Source organism: Carassius auratus, chromosome 27 (assembly GCF_003368295.1).
Source record: "Carassius auratus strain Wakin chromosome 27, ASM336829v1, whole genome shotgun sequence".
NCBI lineage: Eukaryota > Metazoa > Chordata > Actinopteri > Cypriniformes > Cyprinidae > Carassius > Carassius auratus.
Window position 1 is genome coordinate 933259 of NC_039269.1, and position 26603 is coordinate 959861.

The following is a 26603-nucleotide window of genomic DNA, read 5'->3' on the forward strand; positions in this document are numbered from 1 at the left end:
ACAAATCCAATTACCAAAAAAAAAATTTTTTTTTAAAAACCCATCATTAAAAGGTTCACCTATAAAACTATAATCCAGTGCCCACAAAATGCAGTTGGACACAATATATGAAAAGAACTGCGTTGGATATAGGCTTCAGCCCCCACAACCTGGGAAGAAAAAGAGGACAGAATGCTTAGGGCCCAGAGGCTGAGAGGGACCCACAATGATGTCCTTAGGCTGGCCTGAATGAGATTGACACCCCCTACTGAATATTATTAATTCTTTTATAATTACATATAGGGGTTCCAATTTAAGAGCAAATATGTTTATTTGGGTGCTTTTCATAGAAAATATTGACAAATTCCAAGACATTATTGAGGCAAAACATGATGGTGATATTTCAAGCTTCATCTGCTCCCTAAGTAGGAAAATCCCCTAAGGAATTTACATACGGGTCAAGGGGCATGATTAATTACGTTAATTTTTGCAAACACATTTTTGTATGCAATTAATCAATTTAATTAACAGCCCTAATTTGATAAAATATCAAACCAAGTGACATTTATTTTAATGAAAAATAGCACAAACACACTAAATAAGTATGGATTTTAAATTATAGTATAGCAAATATACTCTTGAAATTAAAGACATTGGTACTTAGATGACTGGCTCTATACCCATCACAGTATTTACAATATTTGAATATCTACCATGGACTAAGCCTGAGATATTTCCTACAGTATTACTGCTGTAATTCGGACATTTTTTTTAATAAATAGAAATTAGGTTGATTTTTTGTGACATTTTGTGTTTCTAGGATATCCTTGATTATATGTTTTTAATAAACAATAGTTACAGAAGGGTTTGTGTTATTTGTCAAGTTGTGTGTGTAAAGAATTATGTATACAATATATATTATAGGGACCAATTCTCACCTTTAAGAATTTAATCAACAGGTTTATATATTCATAAATAATAAATGGTAGAACTTTAATATAGGGCCCAATTCTCACTGTTAACTAGTTGCTTATTAACATGACTATTGTTAACATATTGGCTGTTTATTAGTACTTATAAAGCACATATCCTACATGACCATTTTCTACATTCCTAATCCTACCCAATATCTAAACTTAAAAACAACCTTACTAACTATTAATAACCAGCAAGTTAGGAGTTCATTGAGGCAACAGTCATAGTTATTGGTTTGTTAATAGCAAGAATTGGACCTGAAAATAAAGTGTGACCAAAAAACTTTAAGACATTCTGCCGACCCCACTGATATGAGCTTATGGGGAAAAAAATACCTAAACGTAACTGAAAAAATGGACAGGAAAAGTAGTTCTGAGATAAATTTGCTGGCACTGTGCAGATGCAGCTGGTTTGATATTTTGTTATCTAATGCAATGGCATTCATACATCAACTGCGACTTAAAATTCGAAATACATTTTGGGGTCACTGCACAAACAACTGTCAAAACACTTACCAACCGATTCATCAGGATCAAGAGGAAAAAAATAACACTTAGATAGCAAAAATCCAAGGTTTATTGAGAGCAGGTTTAGCAACTGTGGTATCTGCAGATACAAGAAAGATGAGAAGAGCAGAAGCCCACTCCTACTCAATGAGAGCTGGCCAACTGGAGTTTTGGCTAGTCACGATGTCCATTGGGATACAGCGCCTCCTTATTTAATAATCACAAACAACAAGTGGAACTGCAATGGCTTGGGGTTGTAATACTAGTGAAACTGGTTGAAAACTCAAAATATTATGTGTGAGCAAAAAACAGAAACTTGCCTAACTTCAAGAGATGAGAGGAAGAGAGAAAGAGAGAGAGGGAGCAAGACAGCCTTGCTCATGTTCTCATGCACAGACGAGCCAGCTCTTACAAAAGAGTTGGCATTAACTTTCTTGGAAGCAGATCTGATTTCATTAAGTTAACCAAAGTGCCTTTTAAGATATATCACTTATTTTTAATTCATTCCTCCCTTTTGAAACCCAACTACCTCTGTGGCCTTTTTCCTCTTCCTTTTTCTCCTCCCAACCACTCCTTCTATGCTTTCTCACTCTCGTATTTAATGTGCAACTGAAGCACATCTTCCTGCGAGACCCTTTCCCAGCCGTCGCTGTGGACACGGTAGAGGTTGACTTGGCCTCCGCTGTAGGCGTCACGGTAAGTAGCTTGGTAGATGGCGCGGCGGCCCAGGTCGCATGCTTCTTCTACAGTCAGGTCATGGCGAAGACCACTGTCGACAACACCGTAGGCGTACATGGATCCCGAACCAACTGCGAACAGGTCTCCGCACACTCGGTTGCCCTCAGAGTCCACATAGTAGAGCCCTACGATCAGAGGAAAGCAAAAGGAAGAGGAAGAAAAAAGACCATCAGCACTGCTTTACGTCCTGCTGTGTTAAAAAGGCAGGCGCCTCCACGGAAGATGAAAGTGTAAAAAAAAAAAAAAAAACTAAACCCTTCAGAGAAAATTCAGTAGATCGATGTAATGTTATGAACACAAGGTTATAAATAATGTTCTGAACAATACAAGGTCAAATCCTTCTCGGTGAGTACATGTGAGAAAAGGAATCACGGGAAACGGGTGGTTGGCTATTTTTTCTGACAGCTGGATGCTTGGTAGCTGGACTGGTCTGGGGGGTACCTAGGGGCTTCAGCATGAAAGCAGGTAAAAAAAAAAAAAAAAAACAGGAAGAGTTACAGAAGGAGAGCTTATATTTAGCTAATATTTAGTAGGCTAAGGACAAGCTGGAATGGGCAAACATAGAATCTACCCTGGGGCACCGCCTGAGGTGCTATTGATCGCTCTAAAAACAACAGAATTAATTATTGATCTAAACCTGAAGATCCGACCTCTCACCAAACATGATAGACGAGGCAGATCAACATCGGTGAACTGATGGGTCACTGAATGGTCCAGCTGCAGATCACATCAAGGTTTCAAGTGTCCGTGAGGCTGAGCAATGACGAAGCTCACTCCTACAGTCCCGGTGACTAAATCCCATCTGTGCACCAGCAGAACCAGGCTGCAGATGGACTGTTAACCGGATAGTTCACCCAAAAATTTATTGTCATCATTTACTCACCCTTTGGAACTCAAAAGGCATTCTGAAGAATTTTTTTCTTTCATGTTCTGCAGAGGAAAGAGAGTCGTCCTGTTTTGTAACCACATGACAGTGAGTAAATGACTTTCTGGACGAGAGGGTGATTTTAGCTGTGGCCTAATGGCTTGAGAGTTGGACTTGTAGCCCGAAGGTGCTGGCGGGGTCGGGGTTAATGAACAGCTCTCTCTTCCACCCTCAAAACCCATGGCTGAAGTGCCCTTGAGCAAGGCACTAAACCCCCAGTTGCTCCTCGGGCGCTGGATCTATAGCTGCCCACTGCTCCGCACGTGTGTTCACTTCTCACTACTGTGTACTTGGATGGGTTAAATGCAAAGCATGAATTCAGAGTATGGGTTACCATACTTGGCAAATGTCATGACTTTTCACTTTTACTAAATTATTTTTTAAACTAACATATCTCGACCTTTGCAATGACTGAATGATTTTCATTCTTGATAAAGTTACAAAATGTCCGTTTTAAATGAAAAGTTCACCCAAAAATGAAGATTTGCTAAGAATGTTCTCACCCTCAGGCCATCCAAGAGTTCTTCTCTCATAAAAACATCACAATATTCCAAAACATTCCACTCAAATCAATTATGGTGTATTCACACCAAATGCCAATTTAATTATTTTTGCAAGAAGATTACATACAAAGCAAGGGACGTGATGGGCATATTCGCTTCACGTTTGGTGTGAACACCGATTCATGTCTTTTTTTTTTTTTAAACTTCAAACCATTGCTTCCATCTAAAATATAAAACTCCTCGTATTATTGAAATGTGATGTGCAAAAAAACAAGATGGACTTTTTCACTGACGGAAGCATTATTATAGATTACAGACAGGTATGTTTTGCCAGAAGCATTGGTATAAAGGTAAAACACTTATAATTTGTTTCATACAAATACAGTAACTGAAAAACTGAAGTCATGTTGTGGAAGATTGAGATATTTGTATCAGTTGGTTGGAGTCTCATTCTGATTGCACCCATTCACTGTAGAGGATCTATGGGTGAGCAAGTGATAATGCTAAATTTCTCCAAATCTCTTTAGAAGACAAACTCATCTACATCTTGGATGGCTTGAGGGTGAGTAAATTTTCAGCAAATGTGACACCAAACCCCCTCAAGAAAGAAGAAAACTCTTGTGCTCACTGTTTACAACTGTGACAATGATAATGATCAACTTAATGCTGGATATTTAAAAGTATGTGAAGCACACTGCATAGACTCTTCATGGCTAAAAACATCATTCTTCAGTGATGCATGCCAGTCTGTTATTGTTGGAACTTTAACTTTGCATTGTCACACCACTAAACATGACGCGGAACAAATCAAACTGGGATTGGTTGCTTTACATGTTGGTCAGACAGGCTCTTAGGTCTTGGCTAATGAAAGCTGCTAGAGTGCATACCTTCTGCCATCTGTCTGAAGGTCTGGGTACGACAGACTAGTTTGAAGATAACTAGCATTGAAAACGCAATCTGAAACTTCCTTTTGTACTCTAAACTTTAAATAAAGTTCAAGGACCCCAAATTGGCTCAGAGAGACATTTTAAGGACAATCTTAGGAAGTGAGGCACAGAAGTCTTCAACAAGCAAATTACACCCTCTGTACGCATCGTTAGCGCGACCTGATAATCGTTACAGCACTCTGAATACATGCAGGGTAATTTACCATTTTGTAGAGCCAAGTGTGACGACTAAAAACAGGTTAAAAATGCAATAGGACGTCTCTTTCACCCGCAAGGCACCGGTTCTCATTAAGAGTGGAGTGCGAGAGTACTTCAGCAGTCTGGGATTTTTTTTTTTTTTTTCGTACAACACCTGGGATCATTTTATCACACAACGGACGTCGCATGCTACCTGCGTCGCTGAAAAAGGGTGGGGAACAAAAGGAGGCACTTGAATTTGCGAGCCCTCGTAAAGCAGAGGCGCTGAAGCGGGAGCGATGTCGAGATGTTACGACAGCCTGGCTCCTTGCACTCCATCACAAAGGTGACAGGCAGTTAGATGTGCTAGACTAAAAGTGTGGCTGTCTGCATGCATGAATGGCAACTTCAAGACAAAAGGAAGGCATATACACAGGTGATTGGCTGACTGCTTTGCTGATTGTCACACAGCCATGGTTGGTTAAGAGTGCCGCTGATGAGAGCAGCTGCTCAGAAAGCAAAGCAACTCTGTGTACAGACGTCGAAGCATGCATGCACATCGGCAGTCCACGTCTACACAGCATGAAAAGGTGCCAGTTGAAAGAGCTTCATACGTCTTTGAGATAGTGGTCCTGCTGATATTTGCAGCTCCTGGCAGGACAGAAGATGTCTATACTTTCACAGTTAGTGCACAACAAGCTATCAGAGTACAAATTGCAAGTAGATACAAAATGAATGTGTAATGTAGAAATATAAAGAAAGATAATATAGATCATAACGGTTGCTTTACCAGGAACCGGATCACTTTTGAAACACATGAACTACCAGTGCGTCACGTCGTGCTTCTACACACCTGTCTCTCAACATGCAGCTCATGTAACATCACAGAAGGGCAAAAAGTAATTTTTGTTCACTGTTCCTTGTTGATTGAATGATCTACCCAACCCTGTTCAGAACACAGAATCCCTAACAATATTCAAGAGAGAGCTAAAAACTAATCTCTTCTGAAAACTGGGAAGAAAACGTCTCTTACTCTTCTCTAGCGTGCACTATTCTAAAAGATATATGAAACTTTGTATTCCATGCACTTGTGGTGTTTAATTGGCTCTCCTTATGATCAATCGCTTGCTGTATTCCTCACTTGTAAGCCACTTTGGATAAAAGCATCTGCTAAATGAATTAATTCAAATATGACCACTTCATATCATGCATGCTGGCAACGGTGTTATTTGTAGCACATTTAACATTTACGTTTTCAGTTTAACTTTTAATACTATAAGTTTTAGCGATTTTGATTCATAAAAAAATAATTCGTTTAATAAAAACAGATAAAATTCATACATGCATATACACACACGTACGTGTGTGTGTGTGTGGCCTTCTGATCCTGCATAGACCCCAATGGAACTACCACGTTCAATGTAGTGAGGACTTATGGCATTTTCCACTGCATGGTACGGCACGGTTCAGTTCACTTTTGGGGGGTTTTCCACTAGGTACAGTACTTGGTACTTTTTTAGTACCACCTCAGTTGAGGTTCCAAGTGAACCGTACAGTTACCAAATGTGACATTTAAACTCTGCTGATCACGGATTTGCCGGAGAGAGAATCGTCACAACCTGCGTCACTGAACTTGCGACAAAAAAACAAAAGAACCGTTATTTTTAAAGGGACAATAAGTAACTTTTTAGGTATTTTATTATCTAAAATCAATATTTTTATTCATAAATATGCCCTCAATGGTGTACAAATACCTATGCCAATGTTTAAACTAATCCTTGTAAATGAAGAATTTATTATCTTTATATACATGGGACGGGTAGGTCGACGGAGGCTTCCATGTAGTTCCGCCATCTTGCAAAACTATAATAGCAGAGAGGGACAAAAAGTACTAAGCCAACGCGTTTCCACAGCGCGTTTTCGGTCAGAGCCAGAAACGCAGGTGCAGAGCAGTGAGAGGCGCTTGAAACTGCACCGGCAAGTTTAAAAGTCTGGATTGCATTCTTATTATGGACCATACATATGCCGCGCCACAGGAGAAGAAAACAGTAAAAAAATAGAACGTAAAAGGAAACGTGACCGTAGATTACAGAAAACAAGAGTTAATGGGGAAGCTTTTTCTAGGTGGAAAGAGCTAATGCTGGATAAAGATTTCAAAAGAGACACTGAAGTGGCCAGTTTTCTTCTCGACAGGTAAGTCAGTGTTACAATCTATATTATAATATTTTTTTTATATCTAACAATGCATATAATTCAGAAAATATAACGAATAAATTAGACATAACTACTAATTACAATATTTCATGCTTTCCACAGTCAGTAATTCATACTGTAACATTCGTTTGTTAGTTGTCATGTTGCAGTTTGTTTGAAATAACACACCTGTTCACCTGAAGGAAAACTCGACGAAGTGCTATTAGAAGACATCCCGTCAAAGCTTTTTGGTACATATCGCCTACCGTAGATGCAACGCGCATTTGAAAAAGCGAGGCGCTGGAGAGCAAAATTAGTTTGAATGCAAAATACAATTTCACCACTAGATGGGAGTAATTCCTACTTAGTGCCCCTTTAAATCAGCAGAGTCAGCAAAGGATCAAACGCAAATGTTTTGAAAAAGTGCAACCAAAAGACAACCAAAACGTTTCGGAAGTACAGACATTCTTCTCGTTGACAGAGGAGTGGATCCAGCAAGAGCTTGATGGGGTGACACAGAATTAAAAAGTTTTGTTTAGGAGTCGCGGCAGTAAAGGCGCCGCAACTATAACAACACGTGAATAATCCCACCCACTGCCATTCACAAGAGCATCACATGGTATTCAAATATCTTAACTTGTGTTCAAAGGATTAACGATGATCTTACAGGTTTGGAATGACATAAGGGTGAGTAATGACAAAACATTAATTTTTGGGGAAACTAGCCCTTTAATTGTTAACCGACTCCAAGTAGAACTTTTGGACCTAACTGTGACTGAATCACAAACTGGACCCCAGTTACATGCATTTTGCACTGTCCACTTGTTGTCAGATCACTTGACATGAATTTTGATACTAGAGCACATAACTCAACCAGCAAAGAGATAATGCATCAGTAGAACTACACTAACACAGGCTAAAACTCTGGGGCAACGATGGCGGTCTCACCAGTTGCACCACCTTAAATTTTATTAATCACCATCTTCGTCAGAATCATCTCACTTTTTATTTTTTTACCAAATTTATTCCTGACAGCAAACAATCAGTTTATCACGGGAATAAGAGTGCCAGACACTGTTACCACAGTCAGTGTGGTCTGTTTAATCAAGATTGATCTAATTTGCAGAACATTTACCTCTCTATTGAATCACAACGCATTGTAACCGCCAGTACCACTATCGAACTTCTAACAGCAATCATTACTTTCAAAATTGATTGGAAGATTTACCACATACTTATGTTTCCCTGCCAGGCAAAGGTTGTTTTTTTTTGGGACCATGCTAGTCTGTGTCACCGCATAAACCCCAATTGATCTAGCTGACGGGATTTTGCATGCGATCTTACTGCCCTGGCTGAGAGCCGCGTCCATCATTGTGTTGCTCCCTCCTGGCCCACAGTCACTGGCATATTGATTTCCCATTACAGTGTCACTGTGCAGGGCCTCTTTAAACACATCGGCTGTGATGTAGAGTGTTTACAGCACCCCAGTGTCTACAATTGAGGGGGATGCATCACTATCAGAGAGCACTGTGTCGCCATCTGGTGGAACTGGCTAAAACGATTCCCTGGTTTGCACACTCGTGCTCACAAACTGCATTTTGTAGCAGTAATTCATCTTTGTCTTTCTGAGTCAGTTTTGCTTCATTTAGGCATGCACACCTCATGTTAGGAAGAAAAAAAATGAACTGAAAATGGGCAGAGTTCACCATTAAGACCGTTAGATTAAAAGCCTCTTAAGCAATAAATGCAATGTCCAATTAAGAAAAATGGACATCAATCATGGTCTAGAAAAGCAAAGGTCTTGGGAGTCCATTAATGTGCAAGTTTGTGATTCATCTCAAAAACAAAGTCATGGTGCTGCATATTAAAACCAGTTTCCGGCTACTGCTGGAGACTGGCAGGAAATTATGGTGATAGAGCTATTTCAGCAGAAAGGCAGGGTCACATCAGCAGAGAAAATAATCACATAATTTGTCCCCATGCCAACTGCAGCAATCAGTCAAAACATAAATGTCACAAAAAAAGGTCCCCTCTGACAGTCTTTTACACCGCAAAGCTATTGCAGATGCAGACCGATTACAGCTGGAATGTTTCTGATCAATGCTTTTGATGGAAGCAGAAAGGAATCTAAAGCAGAGAACACCATTAATTAAAAGCAAATATTATTGTAAATAGCATTATGAAATATGTAATTAGCATAATCCCAGAGCTCACAGAAATATGTTAAAAGAGAATATTACACAGGTCGGATGTATGAATAGCTGTGGAACATTTCATTTGACATAAAATGGTTATTTATTCTTTCCTTTTTGTCTTAGAAATTATAGTATGGATTAATAACAAAATCAATAACAATATCAAAGCATATCTGAAAACAGAAACACATAAGCAGTACTAAATGTTATCAGCATATAAATGATGTAGCCTACATTTCTATTATACATAATATAATAAAATTATATTATATAATAAAATGTATTATATTATAAAATTATATTATATATAGTAAATTATATAATACATTAACATACCTGTACATATGTATTATATAAGCATAAGAAGCTTAGTAAATCTATCATATTAATTGTATGCTAGGGTTGTGCTATCCACGATAGTCAAGAGATATCGCTGATGCCTCTGATGAAAGCCAGACATTTGTTGTTATTATCACCATCATCAGGCTAGTAATACTATCTAATTAATATTAGGGCTTATTTGTTCCACCTCTGCTCGTTTTCTGTAGTTGCTTTTAGAAAAACTGAGGTAATATAAGCATAACAATTAGTAGCTTACAATGTTTCTTTTAAATTGTTATGTTAAATACAAATTCAGCAATAAAACTAAGTAAATAAATAATTACATTAAGTTTGCATTATAATTTTTGTATCTGCGATCTCACATGCTGATGGTAGGACAATGACAATTGAGAATATTACCCAACACTGTTATATACATTTTACCAGTATGTATTATGTAAATATCTAGCCAAATAAAGTGTAAATAAAGGGTAAAGTGTTCCGCCAATTGTTCTCGGGTCGCTAGATTTTGCACTTTCACTGCCAGTGATTACCAGAGATATGTGCGTGCTTTCACACACAATCCGAAAGTCGAAAACGTTAGGCACGTTATACTTTCACTGAAGTTGGCGAACGATCTCGGCGTCAGCACGGAAAGTGAGGAACTAACTGATCTCTGCTTCAGTACAGTTTGCACATATTTTTCCGTCGCGAATGTTGATCTTCCTTCAAAACAGCTGGTAAAAGAGTCGCGCATTAACGTGCGTCATCACTTCGACACAGCATTAGATCTGGCTTTTCTTCAAACAGCGCTCGTCCCGGGATTGAACCCGGCAATGTTACTAGGTCCCCATCCCGGGTTCAATGCCGGAATCAATCCCGGGACATGTTTGCTTTCGCACAGAAGGCGACCCGGCAATTTTCCAGCAATTTGCCGGCTTCGACGTGCAGTGTGAAAGGGGCTTTATACAGGTTTGGAACAACTTGAGGGTGATTAAATGATGACAGAACTTTTATTTTTGGATGAACTGTCCCTTTAAAACATGCATATTATTCACCTGGTCCTCTTTTGTCCCAGCCGCAGACCATCGTACCCATGCTGAGGCCCATGCCTTTGTACTGATACACCATGTTAGCCAGTAGCTTGGAGGCAGCCGCCACTGAAATGCGCTCTTTGTTGCGCAGCTCATAGATGCGACACTGCCTGGCCAGCAGACGCTCCCAGAAGCTGCAGTCCGCGGCTCCTCCCGCCATGGTGCCAAGCAGGTACGGGTTGATTTCAATCACCTTCTTCACGGTCTGTGAAGCAATGTAGGAACCAGCTGTTGCTCTGGAATCCACAGCCACAATGACGCCATGCTGAAACTGGAGAGACGTGAGAAATATAACCGTGATCCATGCAAATTTAAAATTAATTGAGAAAAAGACAATTTAGTATTATATCTGAATTTACATTCTATTATTGTTCATTCTATTACTTTGCAATGACAAAATGCTGATGTAGAATGACTTTTAATCTAAAAATGAATCAAGTAGTCAAGGTTTGGCTGGTTAGTGTTGTACAGTTTGATGGGTAGATTATGAAACAAAACCATTGGGTTCTAGAAATCATTCTTCTCTGTTGAGAGCCATTCAAAAGTTGCGATGTACAGATTCATTTTTTCATGCATAAATCACTTATATTAACCTACAGAAGGTTTAACCAATTCTTTTTTTGTAAAAATTATCTCAAATGCATAAAAGAAAAATACATTGTCCTGTCAGAAGTTTTCACATCACTATAATAAAGCAGTCTCTTCAGACTTAAATAGAACAACACTTGATGATATTAACAAAGTCAGAATTAGTTTGTTCTAACTAATAGACTAGCACGGGCTTATGAATAATCTATATTCAATATTGAAATCAAGCTCCATTTAAACATTCATACAGACATTTACACACATTAAAGCTCTATAAAGACGTTTTAATTGTTTATAAAACGCGTAAAATGATTAAACTGCTGTACTTAGCGACTGTGAGTAACTAATAGACTCTTGCTCTTCTTTCTACCATTCAGACTTCTTTTCATTACAAACACTGTATAAACATAGCAGTTTTATAAAAGACACAAGCTTCTGCATGTCATAACAGTTATATATGAATAGATTTTAATTGTAAGATGGAGTAAATTGTTTTTAAACTGCCCAAATTAGCCGCTAGCTAAACGAACTCACTTTGAATGCTAAGGTGGTCGTGCCGTGAAGAAACTCGATTTTTCTCTCCGGTTCATCCCCTTCACCCAGCGGTTTCACAGCGAAATTCAGACTATCATCCACCGCTTCTCCAAACCCGAGACCTGCCTGTTTTAGGCCACAACCGTGCGCAAAAGGCTGGTTGAAACTATCTGCAAAATCCGCAGACTCACTCCTCAACACACTAGAAAGGGCCATGTTTAGATAATAGGCAGAAGCGGCGTTCTGCTTCTTGTGTGTTACGTGTTGAAGACGCAAACGACAGTGGCGCCACGTCGCCATCTAACGCCTGGGATGAATGACAGTAACAAAACACTTGTTTGAAGCTATTTCATTTTTATGCCTAAACTACTCACACAAGTGGCTGACACTTTGTAATTTGTCATAGTTACAGTTTTTGGTTTGAATTTTTTTTAAATAAAAACACTACAGTAATTGAATGTCACAACTTGATAAGTGCTTACACTGACACCATTCCTAACATTGTCAAAAATTTAGTATTTATCATGTATTTGAGGGATACCTCACAGTTTTACCAAAAAAACCTTTTGTTTTATATAAAATTAAATAAAAAATAAAAACCATACCAATGTAAGTTTAAAATCACTTCTTTTTTTATAACCAGTGGCTTCCTAAAAACACTTTTAATGAGGAAAAAAGACAAAAAGATTACTATTAGTAGGCCTATGGGTCTCTGAGGAATGGGTTTTATTTATTTATTGACAATCTTTACTGCTATCATATTGTTAAAAATCGGTTGTATCATTGATTTCTCAAAATAGTCATACATTAATTTCTATACAAGGCAACATTTATTGCACATGTAGACTACATTGCCAATTATTGTACACAGACTTAATTTGTTGGCTCATGTTAATAAATAAAAAAAGTGGAATAACAATATCAAGGAAAATCCAGTTTGTTTTGCCTATATTACAATTGTTTATCTGAAAAAATGCATTGTATTGACAACTATTACATTTTTTGGTTGAAATACAGTTTATGAAAACATAGTTTTTTCCCTGTGCATTGTGGATTCTTTTTTATCTGTACTATCAAGTGGACGCCTGACATTGTTCTACTCACAACTGCTATTTCTGTCCATCACACTCACATTCCATCCATGTACTTTTGTATTCCCACAGTTTGTGTTCCTGTCCGCAGTGTACTGAATATATCACCTTCCCCTAGCTCACCCTCCTCTCTTTTCTGTCTCTCTTTCTCCCTCTCCTTGATCTTCTTCTTTTTCTCTTTCAGATCTACTCTGGCTCTGCGTCGCCAGCCATGGGCAGTGATGTGGAAAAGGTCTACATTATTTCCAGAGTAGGCATCCCAGTGAATGTCTCTGAAAACAGCGTCCCGGGCCAGTGCCACTGCCTCATTCACAGTCATCCCCCATCTCCAGCCTTCATCAAGCACAGCGTACACATAGGACAACCCTCCCTCAGCATACTGATATTATCTCTTCTTTCAGTTGCAGGCCATCACTGCAAATATAGCATACCAAGGGACCAGACTGTCCTCCAAAAGTAGACAGAACATTTTTTGTACTTTGATCTGACACAGCTGGATCTTTTAAAATCTTCTGCTCATTTACAGAGGCCATTTTCACACTAGAGCTGAATCTGAAATTGTGGATACACCGGTATCCTGCTCCATTGCTTCCTTAACATCTTCAATTTCCATGCAGGAATTCAGGGTTTCCCAAGTTTCTTTTTCATCCCATCCTTGACGATCTGTTTTTTCTACTGCACTGCCTAGGCGGGGAAAGAAAATGAAAAAGCACCATCTCTGTCAAACTCAGATGCTGTCTTCTACATGTATCCTATCTCATTTGGTGGGTAAGTGCATGGGCTGGTGTCATCAAGGGTGTCCAGGAAACCACAAACATCTTGAAGAATGATTTTCCTTTTATAGTGAGATAACGGCTTGTAAGTTGGTCCAGCGTGAGCTTTGGAAGCTGCACTTACAGAGAAGACCCCTCTGAGACAAGGATTTTTATAGGAGAAGGAAAGTATTCACACCCTTTGTCTTTGCTATACTAGGCTGTATCCGATATGATGCTTCTGAAGTAAAACAGTGAAGTGACTCTCAAACATAATCCTGAAAATGCTGAGGTGAGAGGATAATGAGTCAAAGCTCACAAATTATTTTCAAAAAGGTTTATAGTTGAATACACCATACAATAACATTAAATTCAAACAAAATGTGTAACTTATTATAAAACAATTTATTGATTTGATTTGGGACATGCTTTTGTTTATGGGTGTATATGCTAGTCTTTTTTCAAAATTTACAAATATTCAACTACAATCATTACAATAAAGTATTTTACATGGTGGAACAGCAATGGTTTAAGATTGTATGGTTTTGATTCATAAACAATGATTGACTGTCATAAAACTGATTTCATTCAATTGTTTTAAAATCAGATATATTAATACAAGTATTTAAATATAAGTGATTTCTTGTTAACAATTTGGTACATTTCTAATATTCTGGGGTAAGAGATTTGAGTAATTAATTCAGTAATTTGGAAAGCTATTCTGCTTCAGGTAACAGTGCTCTAAAGCCTTCCAATATTATTTGTAAAATCCCAGGGCAAAATCCATTAGGCACGCGGGTTTAATCTATAAGCAGCGCTCAATTTAATTAAAATAACTCGTTGTCGTGGTTATCACTACTCAATTCATGATGAATGAATCTCTTGTATCAAAAACAAGCCGCTTATTACATAAACGACTCGTCCCCTTAAAACGAATTAAACATTCTCTCAAAGTTACTGGAGCGCATCCTCTCTTTCTGCAGCATCATGTCTGCCCATAGTCTGATCTCGTTCTAAAGTCTCGCGAAGGTCACATGAGAAAGAGAAGCTGCGTTTTGGGCAATCGCCATTTTGGATCTGTCCCCACGTTGTTGCTATAATGCAGGAGCTCTTATTTTTGAGCCAACATGACGTCAGTTTCTCCATAGACCTCTATCAGTCTCATATTCACTCCCATCCCGTCTCCTAACGATGGCGTCCGGCGGTGCAGGTAGCAGGGTCTCCTGCGGGAGAGATTTGAGTTGTGTTCCCGAAGTGGCGGATACCCTCGCTGCGGTCGCCAAATTAGGGTAAGCAAAAAGAGCTGTCGGCTCAGTAAACAGTCAAATTATATCAGCGTTGTGGCTAAATGAAATGAATTGTGCTCAGTTTTAAGTCGGCTCGGCTAGGTCGCTGCACGTGATGCGCATGAGCATTTGCTAGCTGTTAGCGGCTTCTTCAGATTTGGTTTTAACTCACACATGAGTCTGTACACCAGTTTTGGGCAATAATACACAGCTTTCTTTTGAAACTATAAAACACCTGCTAAATACTTTAGGAGATTATATTTTTTACTGGTTCGTTTCAGTATTTATTAGATGTTTTTTATTGGATTCATTCAATCTTGTTTATGAGAAATGTTCGTTTTCCCGCACAAAATTTGTTACAGAAGCATTACATCTGTTGAGTTATTATTCAGAGTGGTGGTGATTAGACATGCATGCATTAATATTATTCTGACCTCATTGACGGATTGTGAGCCTGATGGCAAAGGCTGATCAATTGACGTCAGAATAATCTAACGTTAGTATTATATCACTATAATTACACACTTTGTTTTGTAATGACATACAAGCTCAGTGTCTAAAAAATAATATTTACTTTATTGATTCCTAAGCAGATATCAGTAAATTCTAAGACAAGATTGGAAGACCCTTCCCTTTTGATGACATTGACGGCATTTATTTTGAAAGTGTATAACAACTAATACCTGTTTTCTTTGTGTGCTCTGTTTGTCTAAATCCATGTCATTCTGTCCTATAGCTTTGATTTCCTGTGCATGCCGCTGTTCCACCCGCGGTTCCGACGGGAGTATGAACTGGACCCTGCTAAATCACGACCCGGAGCCCAAACCCGCTCTGACCTGCTGTTATGTGGCAGAGGTGAGATATAAGAATCTCTGTGCATATAAATATTCACTCATCAAATACTGTGACTTTGATGGGAGGGGGGTTGTGGTTTTCAAACTCCTAAAGTAATCATGTCATTAGACGTGAGGTGAAAATTAGAAGGTGAAATTTCTTGATCTATTTTAGTGATACATCAGTGTACTTTGACAACATATTCTAACTGTAAGAACTCATCTTACCTAGTCCAAAAACATCTGCATCTTTTCAATGTCAGAAACTTGAGACTGAGCTTATTCAGAGGAAGTTATGTAGATAATATTAATCCTGAGAAAAGAAGACTTAAAAGCAATCTATTAAATTTTAAGGGTCAGAAAGAATATGGAAAGTGGTTATGAAACCTAAATGGTGACTATTTTTGCCACAAAAATCTTAACTAGCTTTTAAATGATCCTCAGGGGACAAAATTAAATGATTAATGATTGTATGATAAGACCCTCTAATGTCGGTTCCTTTTTTTCAATTAAAGATTGGATAGCTAACTTGTTCTCCATTTTCTTTATCCATGATTCTCTGTGCAATTACATTTACAGAATCACATCCGCTTAAATGTTGCGATTTTATCTTTGTAATAATAAGATGTCCATTCTTTCTCATTAGATTGGAACACACTTATCGTGGGAAAGCTGTCACCCTGGATTGAGACAGACTCAGAGCTGACCATAGAACGCAGGAATTCAGAAGAAGTATGTTCATAATGTCTTATTACTTTTTAATAAACTATATTTTTGAGGTCCTTTTTTCTCTTCTAAATATATTCCTTTTCTCATCTGATATTATTATATAGCTGTAATTATTGTTGTGTCACAAATAATGCATACACATGTGCACAATATCTTGACCCTTTTGGGGATTTGATAAGGGCTTCTTCAAACAGCCGTGTCAGTGTAGCTGTAATCAAGTCTCGGATGCAAACGAGTGCCATTTATTGGAGCTCAGCCCAACAAAGAGGAAGCTGAGCAGACTTGTTGTTTATTTTGATGTGATCACTCCTTCTAATGTCTTTTGTGCCCTTGCTGCAGGCGCTGGTACAGGAGCTCAATTTCTGTGCTTATCTGGGTTTGCCAGCTTTCATGATCCCCCTAAGGGGTCCGCACTGTGCCAACCTGGCTCGAATCCTGCTTAACCACATCCACACAGGACACCACTCTTGCATGGTAATGGAAATCTGTAGCATAGAATGAAAACAAATATGCTCAGAACACATTATTATTTGTTGATGTATACACCCTGGGCCTATAATTTACACATAATCCTCGCTCCTGCTGCTTCCATTTCATGTCTTTTTTTCGCTGATGGAATTTTAATTAGTGGCATGAGTTGACGGTTTATCATTTTAACTTTGCTGTCCTTCTATTATTTAAAATAATACTATATGCATTATCCTTAAAGATTATATAATCTGATCCTTTTGCAATATTTATCAGGCTGTCTCATTAATGCATTAACGTGCTTAATTATATTTTATACTTTCACAAAAATATTGAACTTCACAACTATTTTCGACATTGATAGTAAGAAAAAAAGCATATTACAATTATTTCAGAAGGATTGTGCGACACTGAAATCTCAAAGAAAATATGTATAATATCAAATAATTTATTTTATAATTATATTTCACAATATTTCTGTTTTACCATATTTTTTATTAAATAAATGCACCTTTTGTGAGAGATTTCTTTCAAAATCATTGCAAAAATCTTACTGACCCCAAACCTTTTAGTGGTAGTGTACTCTATCATGCTGGCTTAATAGAAAGTAAGTTATTAAAAGCATTTGTACAAAATACAAAGACACAACCTCTGTTCCATTAAGGGCACAGGGCAAACTCAATTATAATGCAAAGCCACGTGTAATGGATCAGTGTGCAAGCAGAAACAAATCCATTTGTTTTTTTCTCAGTTGGCTGCTCTTTTATTGGTTGTAATGCTGCTTTCTTTGTTGATTAGGAATTAATTAGTTAAATGTTGGTTTGTTTTTAATTACATAGTTTTGGATACGCGTTCCACTGTTGGCCCCCGAGGACACGCGTGAAGATCTCATTGAGAACGAGTCATCTAAACAAATGGATGATGGCAGCAATGACGAGAAGACCTGGGCATGGTAAGAGAGCTGAAACAAATTAAATAAAGATATTAAATATCTAATTAAAACATCCCATTAAGAATGAATGCGAGTTATAATTTTTTGTTCCTCTCTCCTAGTCGATATTTGGGTCTGCCGTGTGATTAAATCACTCAACTGCATGGAGAATAAAGCAATCTTTGGCCTGTGTTCAATTAATTTCCTTTTTCCTCTTCAGGTGGCACTCATTCAGAACACTCTGTGACTATAACAAGAGGATTTGCCTTGGTAAGAGCAAAAACCTCAAAAGTGAAGTGCTTATAATTGCCTGTTAAATATTAAGAGGTGAATACTAATAGTTTTTCGGGGGGGTTTTCTCTTCTTTGTGAAGCTATTGAAATCGGCGCAGACTTGCCATCTGACACGTTAATCGACAAGTGGCTTGGAGAGCCAATCAAAGCAGCCATTCTCCCCACCAGCATTTTTCTAACCAATAAAAAAGGGTTTCCGGTCCTTTCGAAAGCCCACCAGCGAGTCATCTTTCGCCTCTTTAAGGTAAATGTATCCAAAATTATGTCACATTCATTCCTTTCAGGAAGGTTATCTAACATTCTAGGGTCTCCTTAGCTGGAGGCTCAGTTTATTTTCACAGGGGCAAACCGCCACAGTGAGAAAGACTTGCGCTCGTACCTGCAGTATCTAGAGTACCTCAACCAAAACCGTCCAGCGCCTAATGCCTACGAGGTCTTCGCCAAAGGCTATGAAGATTACCTTCAGTCACCACTGCAGGTCTGTCCGTCAAAGGATAAACATTTTGCTTAGTGAGTTTTTCAGCACATTCATGATTCTTGTGGTTTCAGTTATGCTAATTGAATGCCTAATTGTTTTTATCAGCCTTTAATGGACAATTTGGAATCACAGACGTATGAAGTTTTCGAAAAGGATCCCATCAAATATTCTCAGTACCAACAGGTGAGTTAAAATAATTTGGTAATGGAAAGCAGAATTCATCATTTTTTGGTCACCAGTTATTTATTCTTATTAGTGGTGTTTGTTGCATCATTATAGCTCATGTTAAATATTGGCAAAAAGGGGGAACTGAGCAAAAATCTAGGGGTGACAGTATGATAATGTTGGGGGGGGATCTCTTTTACTGTAATACTACCAGCCAAAGGCAAAAACAATTAAAATATTTGAAAATGTAACTATTTTTGCTGTACTTTGGATCAAATAAATGCAGGTTTGGTGTGCATTAAAATATAAAATAATTTAATGTTCAAAAATGTTTGACTGGTATAGTGTACATTTATTCATTAAGCAATTAATTTGTTAATTCGGGTTTGTAAGGAAATGCTCTAGCAAATGCATAGAAATGTGTTAAAAACACTTAAAGGTACAGGTTGTAAGACCTGCCACTAGAGGGCGCACTACCAAAAGAATAACATTCGCCTGGTTTGATGAATCTAAGAAGGAGAGTGGAATGATGGGATTTGTTGTCTTCTACCCAACAATACAGCAAATATAGTTTGACAGTAAATTATCAGATTACTTGATTACTGTTTAGTCATTTGATATACACTTGTGTATTTTCAAACACAATAATTGGGCATACATACCAAACGCGAGTTCAACGTTTTGCGCGAGTAGATTACATACAAAGTCAATGCAAAGATGTGGTCAGACTATGGATCAGACCCTTGCACGGGTCTAGAGACGCAATGCCCCGTGTTTGGCGTGTATGCCCCATAATACTAATCTTGTTGATCTGTAAAGATACGAATCAAAACAACTCACCTGTCAAGTAAAACACAAGAGAGATCGGCATCCCTTTCTAGCTGAAGTTTCTCGCGAAGCTCTCTCCATCTAGAAAATGCAACACCGATATTGATCCTCGCTCTTTCTCCTCTTGTCCCAAACTCTTCTTGGGTTGTTTGGTTGGCCCGTACGCTTACATTTACGGGAGCTGTCCTTGTCGACACAGCCAGCGACAGACGGTAAACAGTAATTATGTTTCATAAATAACACAATCCACCATAATACGTGCAAGAAGTAGTAAATAAGGAACTGCTTGAAGTAGGGATGTCAAATTTCGATTATTTCCATGATCGATCGTCGTTTAAATTAACGATCAATTAATCGATTAATCGTTAACCATAATACTGCAAAATGCGTCTATTGCAGGCACGCAGTCAGCGGTATGACAGGATGTGCAAAAGCCACACACACACACAAAACGCTTTCTCACTTGAATTAAAGAGGTTTTAGTCTGAATAAAATGCTAGTAGCAGGATTATAAAATGAATAGATGCGATTATGATCATTTGATAAAATGAAGAGAGCGCGCCATACTTTTGAGGTCATTTTACTTTGTTGACAGTTTCCAATCCCGCACGGAGAACGCTGAACGCGCATCTTTAAATGGTTTTGTGGTGCTCGTTGTTGTATTTTAAAGCACAATTGCAATGTTTTCAACTGACATTATTGTATAAAATTATCCGAAATGTGGAGCGCGTGTGACTGCGCTGCACATTAAGTGAACTACATCGGCGCTGCTGCACCAAAACACAGTTGCTCACATTTATTTATCCTGCTGGATTCTGTCCTAGAAAATGTCAGATTTTTAAAAATCCGGCACACAGCGCATTAGATCGTGACAGTGCATGTGTGCAGACGAGGATGAGCGAGCGCGGCTTTGGCTAGATTTATTTGGAGGTTATTGCTCATGTCTCATTCGGCACAAATCGAAATGTTTCCATATTCGCAATGTATTTGAATGTTAAACTATTATTTATAATGTAAACTAGGCTTGTACTTAACACGCATTCGCATATAGACGGAAAAGATGATCCTCTTCATATGAGCAAAAACGTCCTTGGCATAACAGCAGAGTGGACCGGTATACTACGGTCTATTTAAACTGAATGCTCCAGGAATGTGTCGGTCACAGCGCCTATTAATCGCTGTTTTGAATCCAGCAATTATTTATTTAGAAATGATAAGATCTGATTATGACAAGTGTGGTATAAAAGCTTTGTTTATTAGAGGAATAATAGGTTAACTGGAAAATGTTACATCGCGACCATGCTTTTGGACCCCATAGTCTTCATTTACGCGGCTTTGTTCTGGTTTGCCGGTTGGTCACGAATTTCCACAAATTCAGTATATTTAGGCATTGTTTCTTTTCCTAAATCTTCATAGTCTAACCCTCTAATTTCCCAGGTTTATTTTATTATCTTTCGCTTTTAATAACTGTTTTCGCATCTCTTACTGTGGTAAACATGGGAAGGGAAATTAAAGATTTCATGAATTAAGAATTCGTTCGATTTATTAATTTGTTCCCTTATTTCACTTAAATCATGGGTTATTTAGGGAACAAAATTAATGAAACATGGACAATTACCACATTAATAATTCGTAGGAATGAATTAACAAGTTGTAGGAATGAATAGACTACCTGTCCTGTCACTGTGTCCCGCAGCCCTGCAAAGCGCACGATATAAAACAGTTATCTGATGAAATGATAAGTAACTACATTTCTATTGCATTTAATGTTGAATAACTTTTATGTTGTTTCTATTTTAATGTACTTTAAAGTTTAAATCACATTAAAAGCTTAATTTGTACATTGTGAATGAATGATGATGCTTTTATATATCGTCACCGTCACTCACAGCCGCTCGCACGTGTTGAGTGCGCATGAGCCGCACGCAGCCCAACATTGAATCGGTTAACCGACCATCCATAGCCTTAATCGATTGCATCTCTTATCGACAATTAATCGATCATCGATTAATCGTTGACATCCCTAGCTTGAAGCAAGCTAGTGGTTTGCTGGACGCTAGACACTACTTCCGCATTTGTCCACGCATGTTGTCATTTGGTTTCTACGTCAGTAAAGGCGGTAACAAAGGGGAACTAACGTCATTGACAGGCGACTGCACTGCCCTGTGTCACTGTTTAGAATGGGAATTTTCTCATGATTTACAAGTAGTTGAAAACATTATAGATATTGTTAGTAATCAGCTGGACAAAATATATAACACTAGCGTAGTGGTTTTTGGATATTTTACTGCAAATATCTTAAAAATTGTACCTTTAAGCAAACGTTTGAGCACCTTGCTTTCTCCCCAAAAATGAACTTTTCGGGAAAGGCCGCATTAAATTGGCAAAGGTGACAGTGAAGACTTGCATTGTATATACAAAAAAAAATTATATATATATATATATATATATATATATATATATATATATATATATATATATATATATATATATATATATATATATATATATATATATATATATATATATATATATATATATATATATATAAAACGGTTTCCACCGAAACTGGTTTCAGTGTTCATCTTTGCTATCACATAAATAAATTACATTTTAATTACATTTTAAAATATAAAACAATTCTTTACTTTGTAATAACATTTCACAATATTGCAGTTTTGGCTGTTATTTTTTATCGAATAAGTGCATCTTACTGACTGACCATTACTAACTGGTGAATAGTTGTGTAGCAACACCCATCACTGTTGTGAAGGAAAGGCACCATTTGAAAAAAACAAATAAATACAAAACTGTGAATTGTCTTCCCCAAAAAAGGCTGTATATAGATGTCTACTAGACAGAGTTCCTGAAGAACAGATGGAAACAAATGTGCAGTAAGTGACTTGACATAATTCCAGGTGTCCCGTTGTCAGTTCTTAATGAACTTGAAATTTCAGAGATATGCTGTTTGCCTGGACTATGTCAACACTGAGATTTCTTTTCAGGGTTTTGATGGTACTAGGTGCAGGTCGTGGTCCACTGGTAAATGCCTCACTTCGTGCTGCAAAACAGGCTAAGAGGAAACTGCGTGTGTATGCCGTCGAAAAGAACCCAAATGCTGTTGTCACGTAAGTAACTTAATGTTAAAGTGTGAATTATTTTTCTCCTCCGTTTTTCCCCTTCTCTTGATAATACAATACTGTAATTAAATGTTTGTAATGTCTCTTATGCTCATCAAAATACAGTCAAAATTGTGTGAAGTACTTTTAGAATATAAAAACACCTTTCTGTTTTAATGTATTTGAAAAAGTAATTTATTCATGTGATGGCAGTGCTATATTTTCTGTAGACATTGCTCCAGTCTTCAGTGTCACATGATCCTCAAAACAATCATTCTAATATGCTGATTTGGTGCATAAGAAACATACATTTCTTATATTGAAAACTTGTGCTTATTTATTCAGAATTCGTTGATGAATGAATCAAATACCAGCAGAAACAACAGCATTTATTTGAAAGAAATCTTTTGTGTATATATATATGGTTTTAAGTTGGTTTTAAACTGTTTACTTTCAGATCTATTAAAACATTTTGAACTCCATTACACTAGAAATCAGATTATGTAAATCAACACTCCTTTGGTGTTCCCCTGTCTTTCTCAGGCTGGAGAACTGGAAATTTGAGGAGTGGGGTGATCAGGTGACTGTTGTGTCATGTGACATGAGGGAATGGACTGCTCCAGAGAAAGCAGATATCATTGTGAGTGAGCTTTTAGGGTCATTCGGAGACAATGAGCTTTCACCCGAGTGCCTTGATGGAGCGCAGCACTTCCTCAAAGGTTTGATATCAAATCTTCTTTGTCTTTTAAAATTCTATGATTTTTTGATTTGCCCTGTTTTAAACTTTTGATTCACTCATGGATGTTTTTTTTCTCTTAGATGATGGCATAAGCATTCCTAGCTCTTACACATCTTTTCTGGCTCCACTGTCCTCCTCTAAACTATATAATGAAGTGCGTGGGTGTCGGGAGCGGGACAAAGACCCTGAGTGCCATTTTGAGACACCATATGTTGTCAGACTACACAACTTCCACCAACTTGCAGACCCCAAACCCTGCTTCACCTTCGTACATCCCACCACAGGTACAGGATCATGCAGAGATAGACAAACAGATACAAAAAGTCCAATAGTCCAAAGCTTTTTTAACTCTTTCTATAAAGCCATTAACTCTTGATCTTTACCCTGTACAGATATGAATAATAACCGGTATCAATGTCTACGGTTCTTGATTGGATGTAATTCAGTGCTTCACGGCTTTGCTGGATATTTTGAGGCCACACTCTACAAAGATGTCACACTCAGTAAGTCTTTTTGTAGCGGTACACAACGTCGTTTAAAAGCTGTTTCAAAATGTAAGAATGTATTTTGATGAATTTCTGTGTTACCACATCGAGTGTTCTGTAATAATAACCACAAATTGGCATGGCTGTCAGAAGTGGACAATTAAGTATCATTTATAGAATAATGGAAACAATTTGCTTTCTGTACAAATAGAATCAAATGCATCAAACTGTAGATACAGAGTGTTTAAATGAACACCATTGCATCAAATTTACTGGACAAAAGTGCAGTGTGTGTGTGTCTGTTGCTTTAGTGATGAATAAATATCTCTTTCTTCATGCTTGCAGGTATAAAACCTGAAACACACTCTCCTGGGATGTTCTCCTGGTTCCCCATTCTATTCCCTTTGAAAGTAAGTTCAGTATTTTTTGTACCCCTCTTTCCATTAAACACACTGTCCCACTTTTATATTAAGTATACAAGCTCACTTATGGATTGGAATAATAATATTGTTTAAATAGTAATCATATGTAAATGTAAAACACCTTTTGTAATTTTAAATGTTTTATCTTTGTTTTGGTTAGAATTTTATTATGGTATTTTTGTAAATCAGCTTTTGCCGTGAAGATGCCTCAGATGTTGACATGGCATTCAAATCTGTTCTTCTACTACTATTATATTTTTGCATTGAAACATAAGCATGCACTAAATTTCATGCAACAAGGTCGAATTTATAAAAAATTACATACTTTTACATTGCTTTAAAACATTTATTTCAAATAAATGCTGTTCTTTGAACTTTCTATTAATTGTAGAATCCTGAAAAAAATATTTTGGTTTTGCAATATTAACAGCTGCTTTTCACAATGATAATAATTAGTAATGTTTCTTGAGCAGCAAATCAACATATTAGAACGATATCTGAAGACTGACACTGAAGACTAGAGAAATGGCTATTGAGAATTCAGTTCAGAATTCAACTGAAATAAATTCAGATTTAAAAAAAATTCTTATGAATAGGAAGAACAGTTGTTTTAAATTGGCAAAATAGTTTTAACCATTTTAATGTTGTTCTTTATTTTTGATCAAATAAATGTAGCTCTGATGACCTTATGATATTTATTGAAAAATAAAAAAATACGTTTTATTGTTTATAATAGTAGCTCCTCCACCTGATGTTTTTTATTGAACTATACTTCTCAAAAATATAGCCACTGCTGCTGACATGGCGTTAAGTTATAAATAAATAAATAAATAAATAATAAACAATAAATGTACCACAAAAACTTAATCAGAAGTTAGGAGTGCATTTTTCACTTAGCCTATCCCATTGCATTCTGGGAATCCCTTCTCATTGAGTGCTAGTGTGCTTTGTTATAGCTGTCAGCTTATCTTTATATTTGACTTTTATCGAAAAGTCTGGTTCCACTGAAACTGTATTATTAATGCTGCTGTGTTTTATCTCAGTATATGACTGTTATCCATCACTCAAACCACATACTTTCTTGTAATACCATTAGGTTTACATGTCTGCCATGGTCATAAATACAGTTAGCACTTTCAGTTTGAAAGGAGACAGCTAAGCACTGTCAGAGCGTGGCAGTTTATCGACTCCACAGTTAATGTGCTGAAGTGTACAGCCACATTGGGAGTGTAATCCTAACACCCCCCCCCCCCCCCCCCCCACCCCTCTCTCTTTCTCATCATGCAGCAGCCGATCCCGCTGTCCAGTGGTGATAACGTGAGCGTGAGGTTCTGGAGGTGTAACAATGGAAAGAAGGTCTGGTATGAATGGGCTGTGACTGAGCCTATATGCTCCGCCATTCACAACCCTTCTGGCCGCTCTTACACCATCGGCCTGTAGCAAGCTGACATCTACTGACACATGGGGTTACACTGACTTTTTTTATTTTTTATAAACAATCTGGTTTTCAATCAAGCGGCAGGTTTACATATCTTGTTTCAAGGGCCCAATTACACTCAAGGAGATTGTTCACCATGACTGCTATGTATCTCTGGCCATTTCTGTAATGTTCATTAGGATGGAAATTAAAACAGCACTTACGAGGTATCCTTTAAAGCAATGCACGATGTCCTGGTGCTCTTTCTTAGTTCAAACTCTTCTAATATTTCAAAAATATATTAAAAACACAAAAGCTGTTAGTTTTCCAATACTATTGTTTCTAGAACTGATTAAGTGTGTCCAACAGTCTATTTTGTCACTCATGATACATCAGCCTTATTTCCCAGTTGTCCACCAGTGCCCTGCAAAACCCCATTGTGAGAATAATCATAGTATGATGTCCCCAGTCAGGCCACACTAGAAAACATATCCCATACTTTTATACAGTGTTTTTTTTTCCCTGATTAAAAAAAATGTATTGTCATACACCCTGAATAAAAAAGGTACAAAATTATGTGATCTTTCTCTCTGATATATTTTATCAAATGTCCCAAGACAGACTCACTCTATTTCATAAATCTATGTCGCAATATACAGGTAATGATGACTATGATATTTTAAAAAAATATACAAAATAAATACATATTGATATTGTATTATTATTGAGCATAAATAATCCAGTGGCCAAAAAAAAACTATTTGAATTAGATATTTTTTTTTACAATTTCTATAGATATTGCAATATCATTATTGTAAATCATGACATACTAAAATCAAAATTAGATGTTAAAACCTCAGAATTATGTACAAAAAGTGAAAATATTACTTTT

The 26603-nt window shown here is 37.4% G+C and overlaps 2 protein-coding genes across 2 annotated transcripts; one reads left to right on the forward strand and one right to left on the reverse strand.

Annotated features, from left to right (window-relative positions):
• Nucleotides 1-1512: 1512 nt before the first annotated feature.
• Nucleotides 1513-11937, reverse strand: LOC113044972 (proteasome subunit beta type-5-like). Its single transcript, XM_026205028.1, has 3 exons — nt 11676-11937; nt 10518-10824; nt 1513-2323 (listed from the first exon to the last, which is right to left on the reverse strand). The coding sequence occupies exons 1-3, from the start codon at nt 11889-11891 to the stop codon at nt 2037-2039; spliced, it is 810 nt and encodes a 269-aa protein (XP_026060813.1). The 5' UTR covers nt 11892-11937; the 3' UTR covers nt 1513-2036.
• Nucleotides 11938-14582: 2645 nt separating this feature from the next.
• Nucleotides 14583-26287, forward strand: LOC113044973 (protein arginine N-methyltransferase 5-like). Its single transcript, XM_026205029.1, has 16 exons — nt 14583-14807; nt 15541-15659; nt 16284-16369; nt 16706-16840; nt 17674-17786; nt 17986-18035; nt 18139-18302; nt 18375-18536; nt 18642-18719; nt 22365-22423; nt 22535-22657; nt 23192-23367; nt 23468-23671; nt 23780-23890; nt 24218-24282; nt 25582-26287. Exons 1-16 carry the CDS (start codon nt 14710-14712, stop codon nt 25732-25734), a joined length of 1896 nt encoding a protein of 631 aa, XP_026060814.1. The 5' UTR covers nt 14583-14709; the 3' UTR covers nt 25735-26287.
• The last annotated feature ends 316 nt before the right edge of the window (nt 26288-26603 follow it).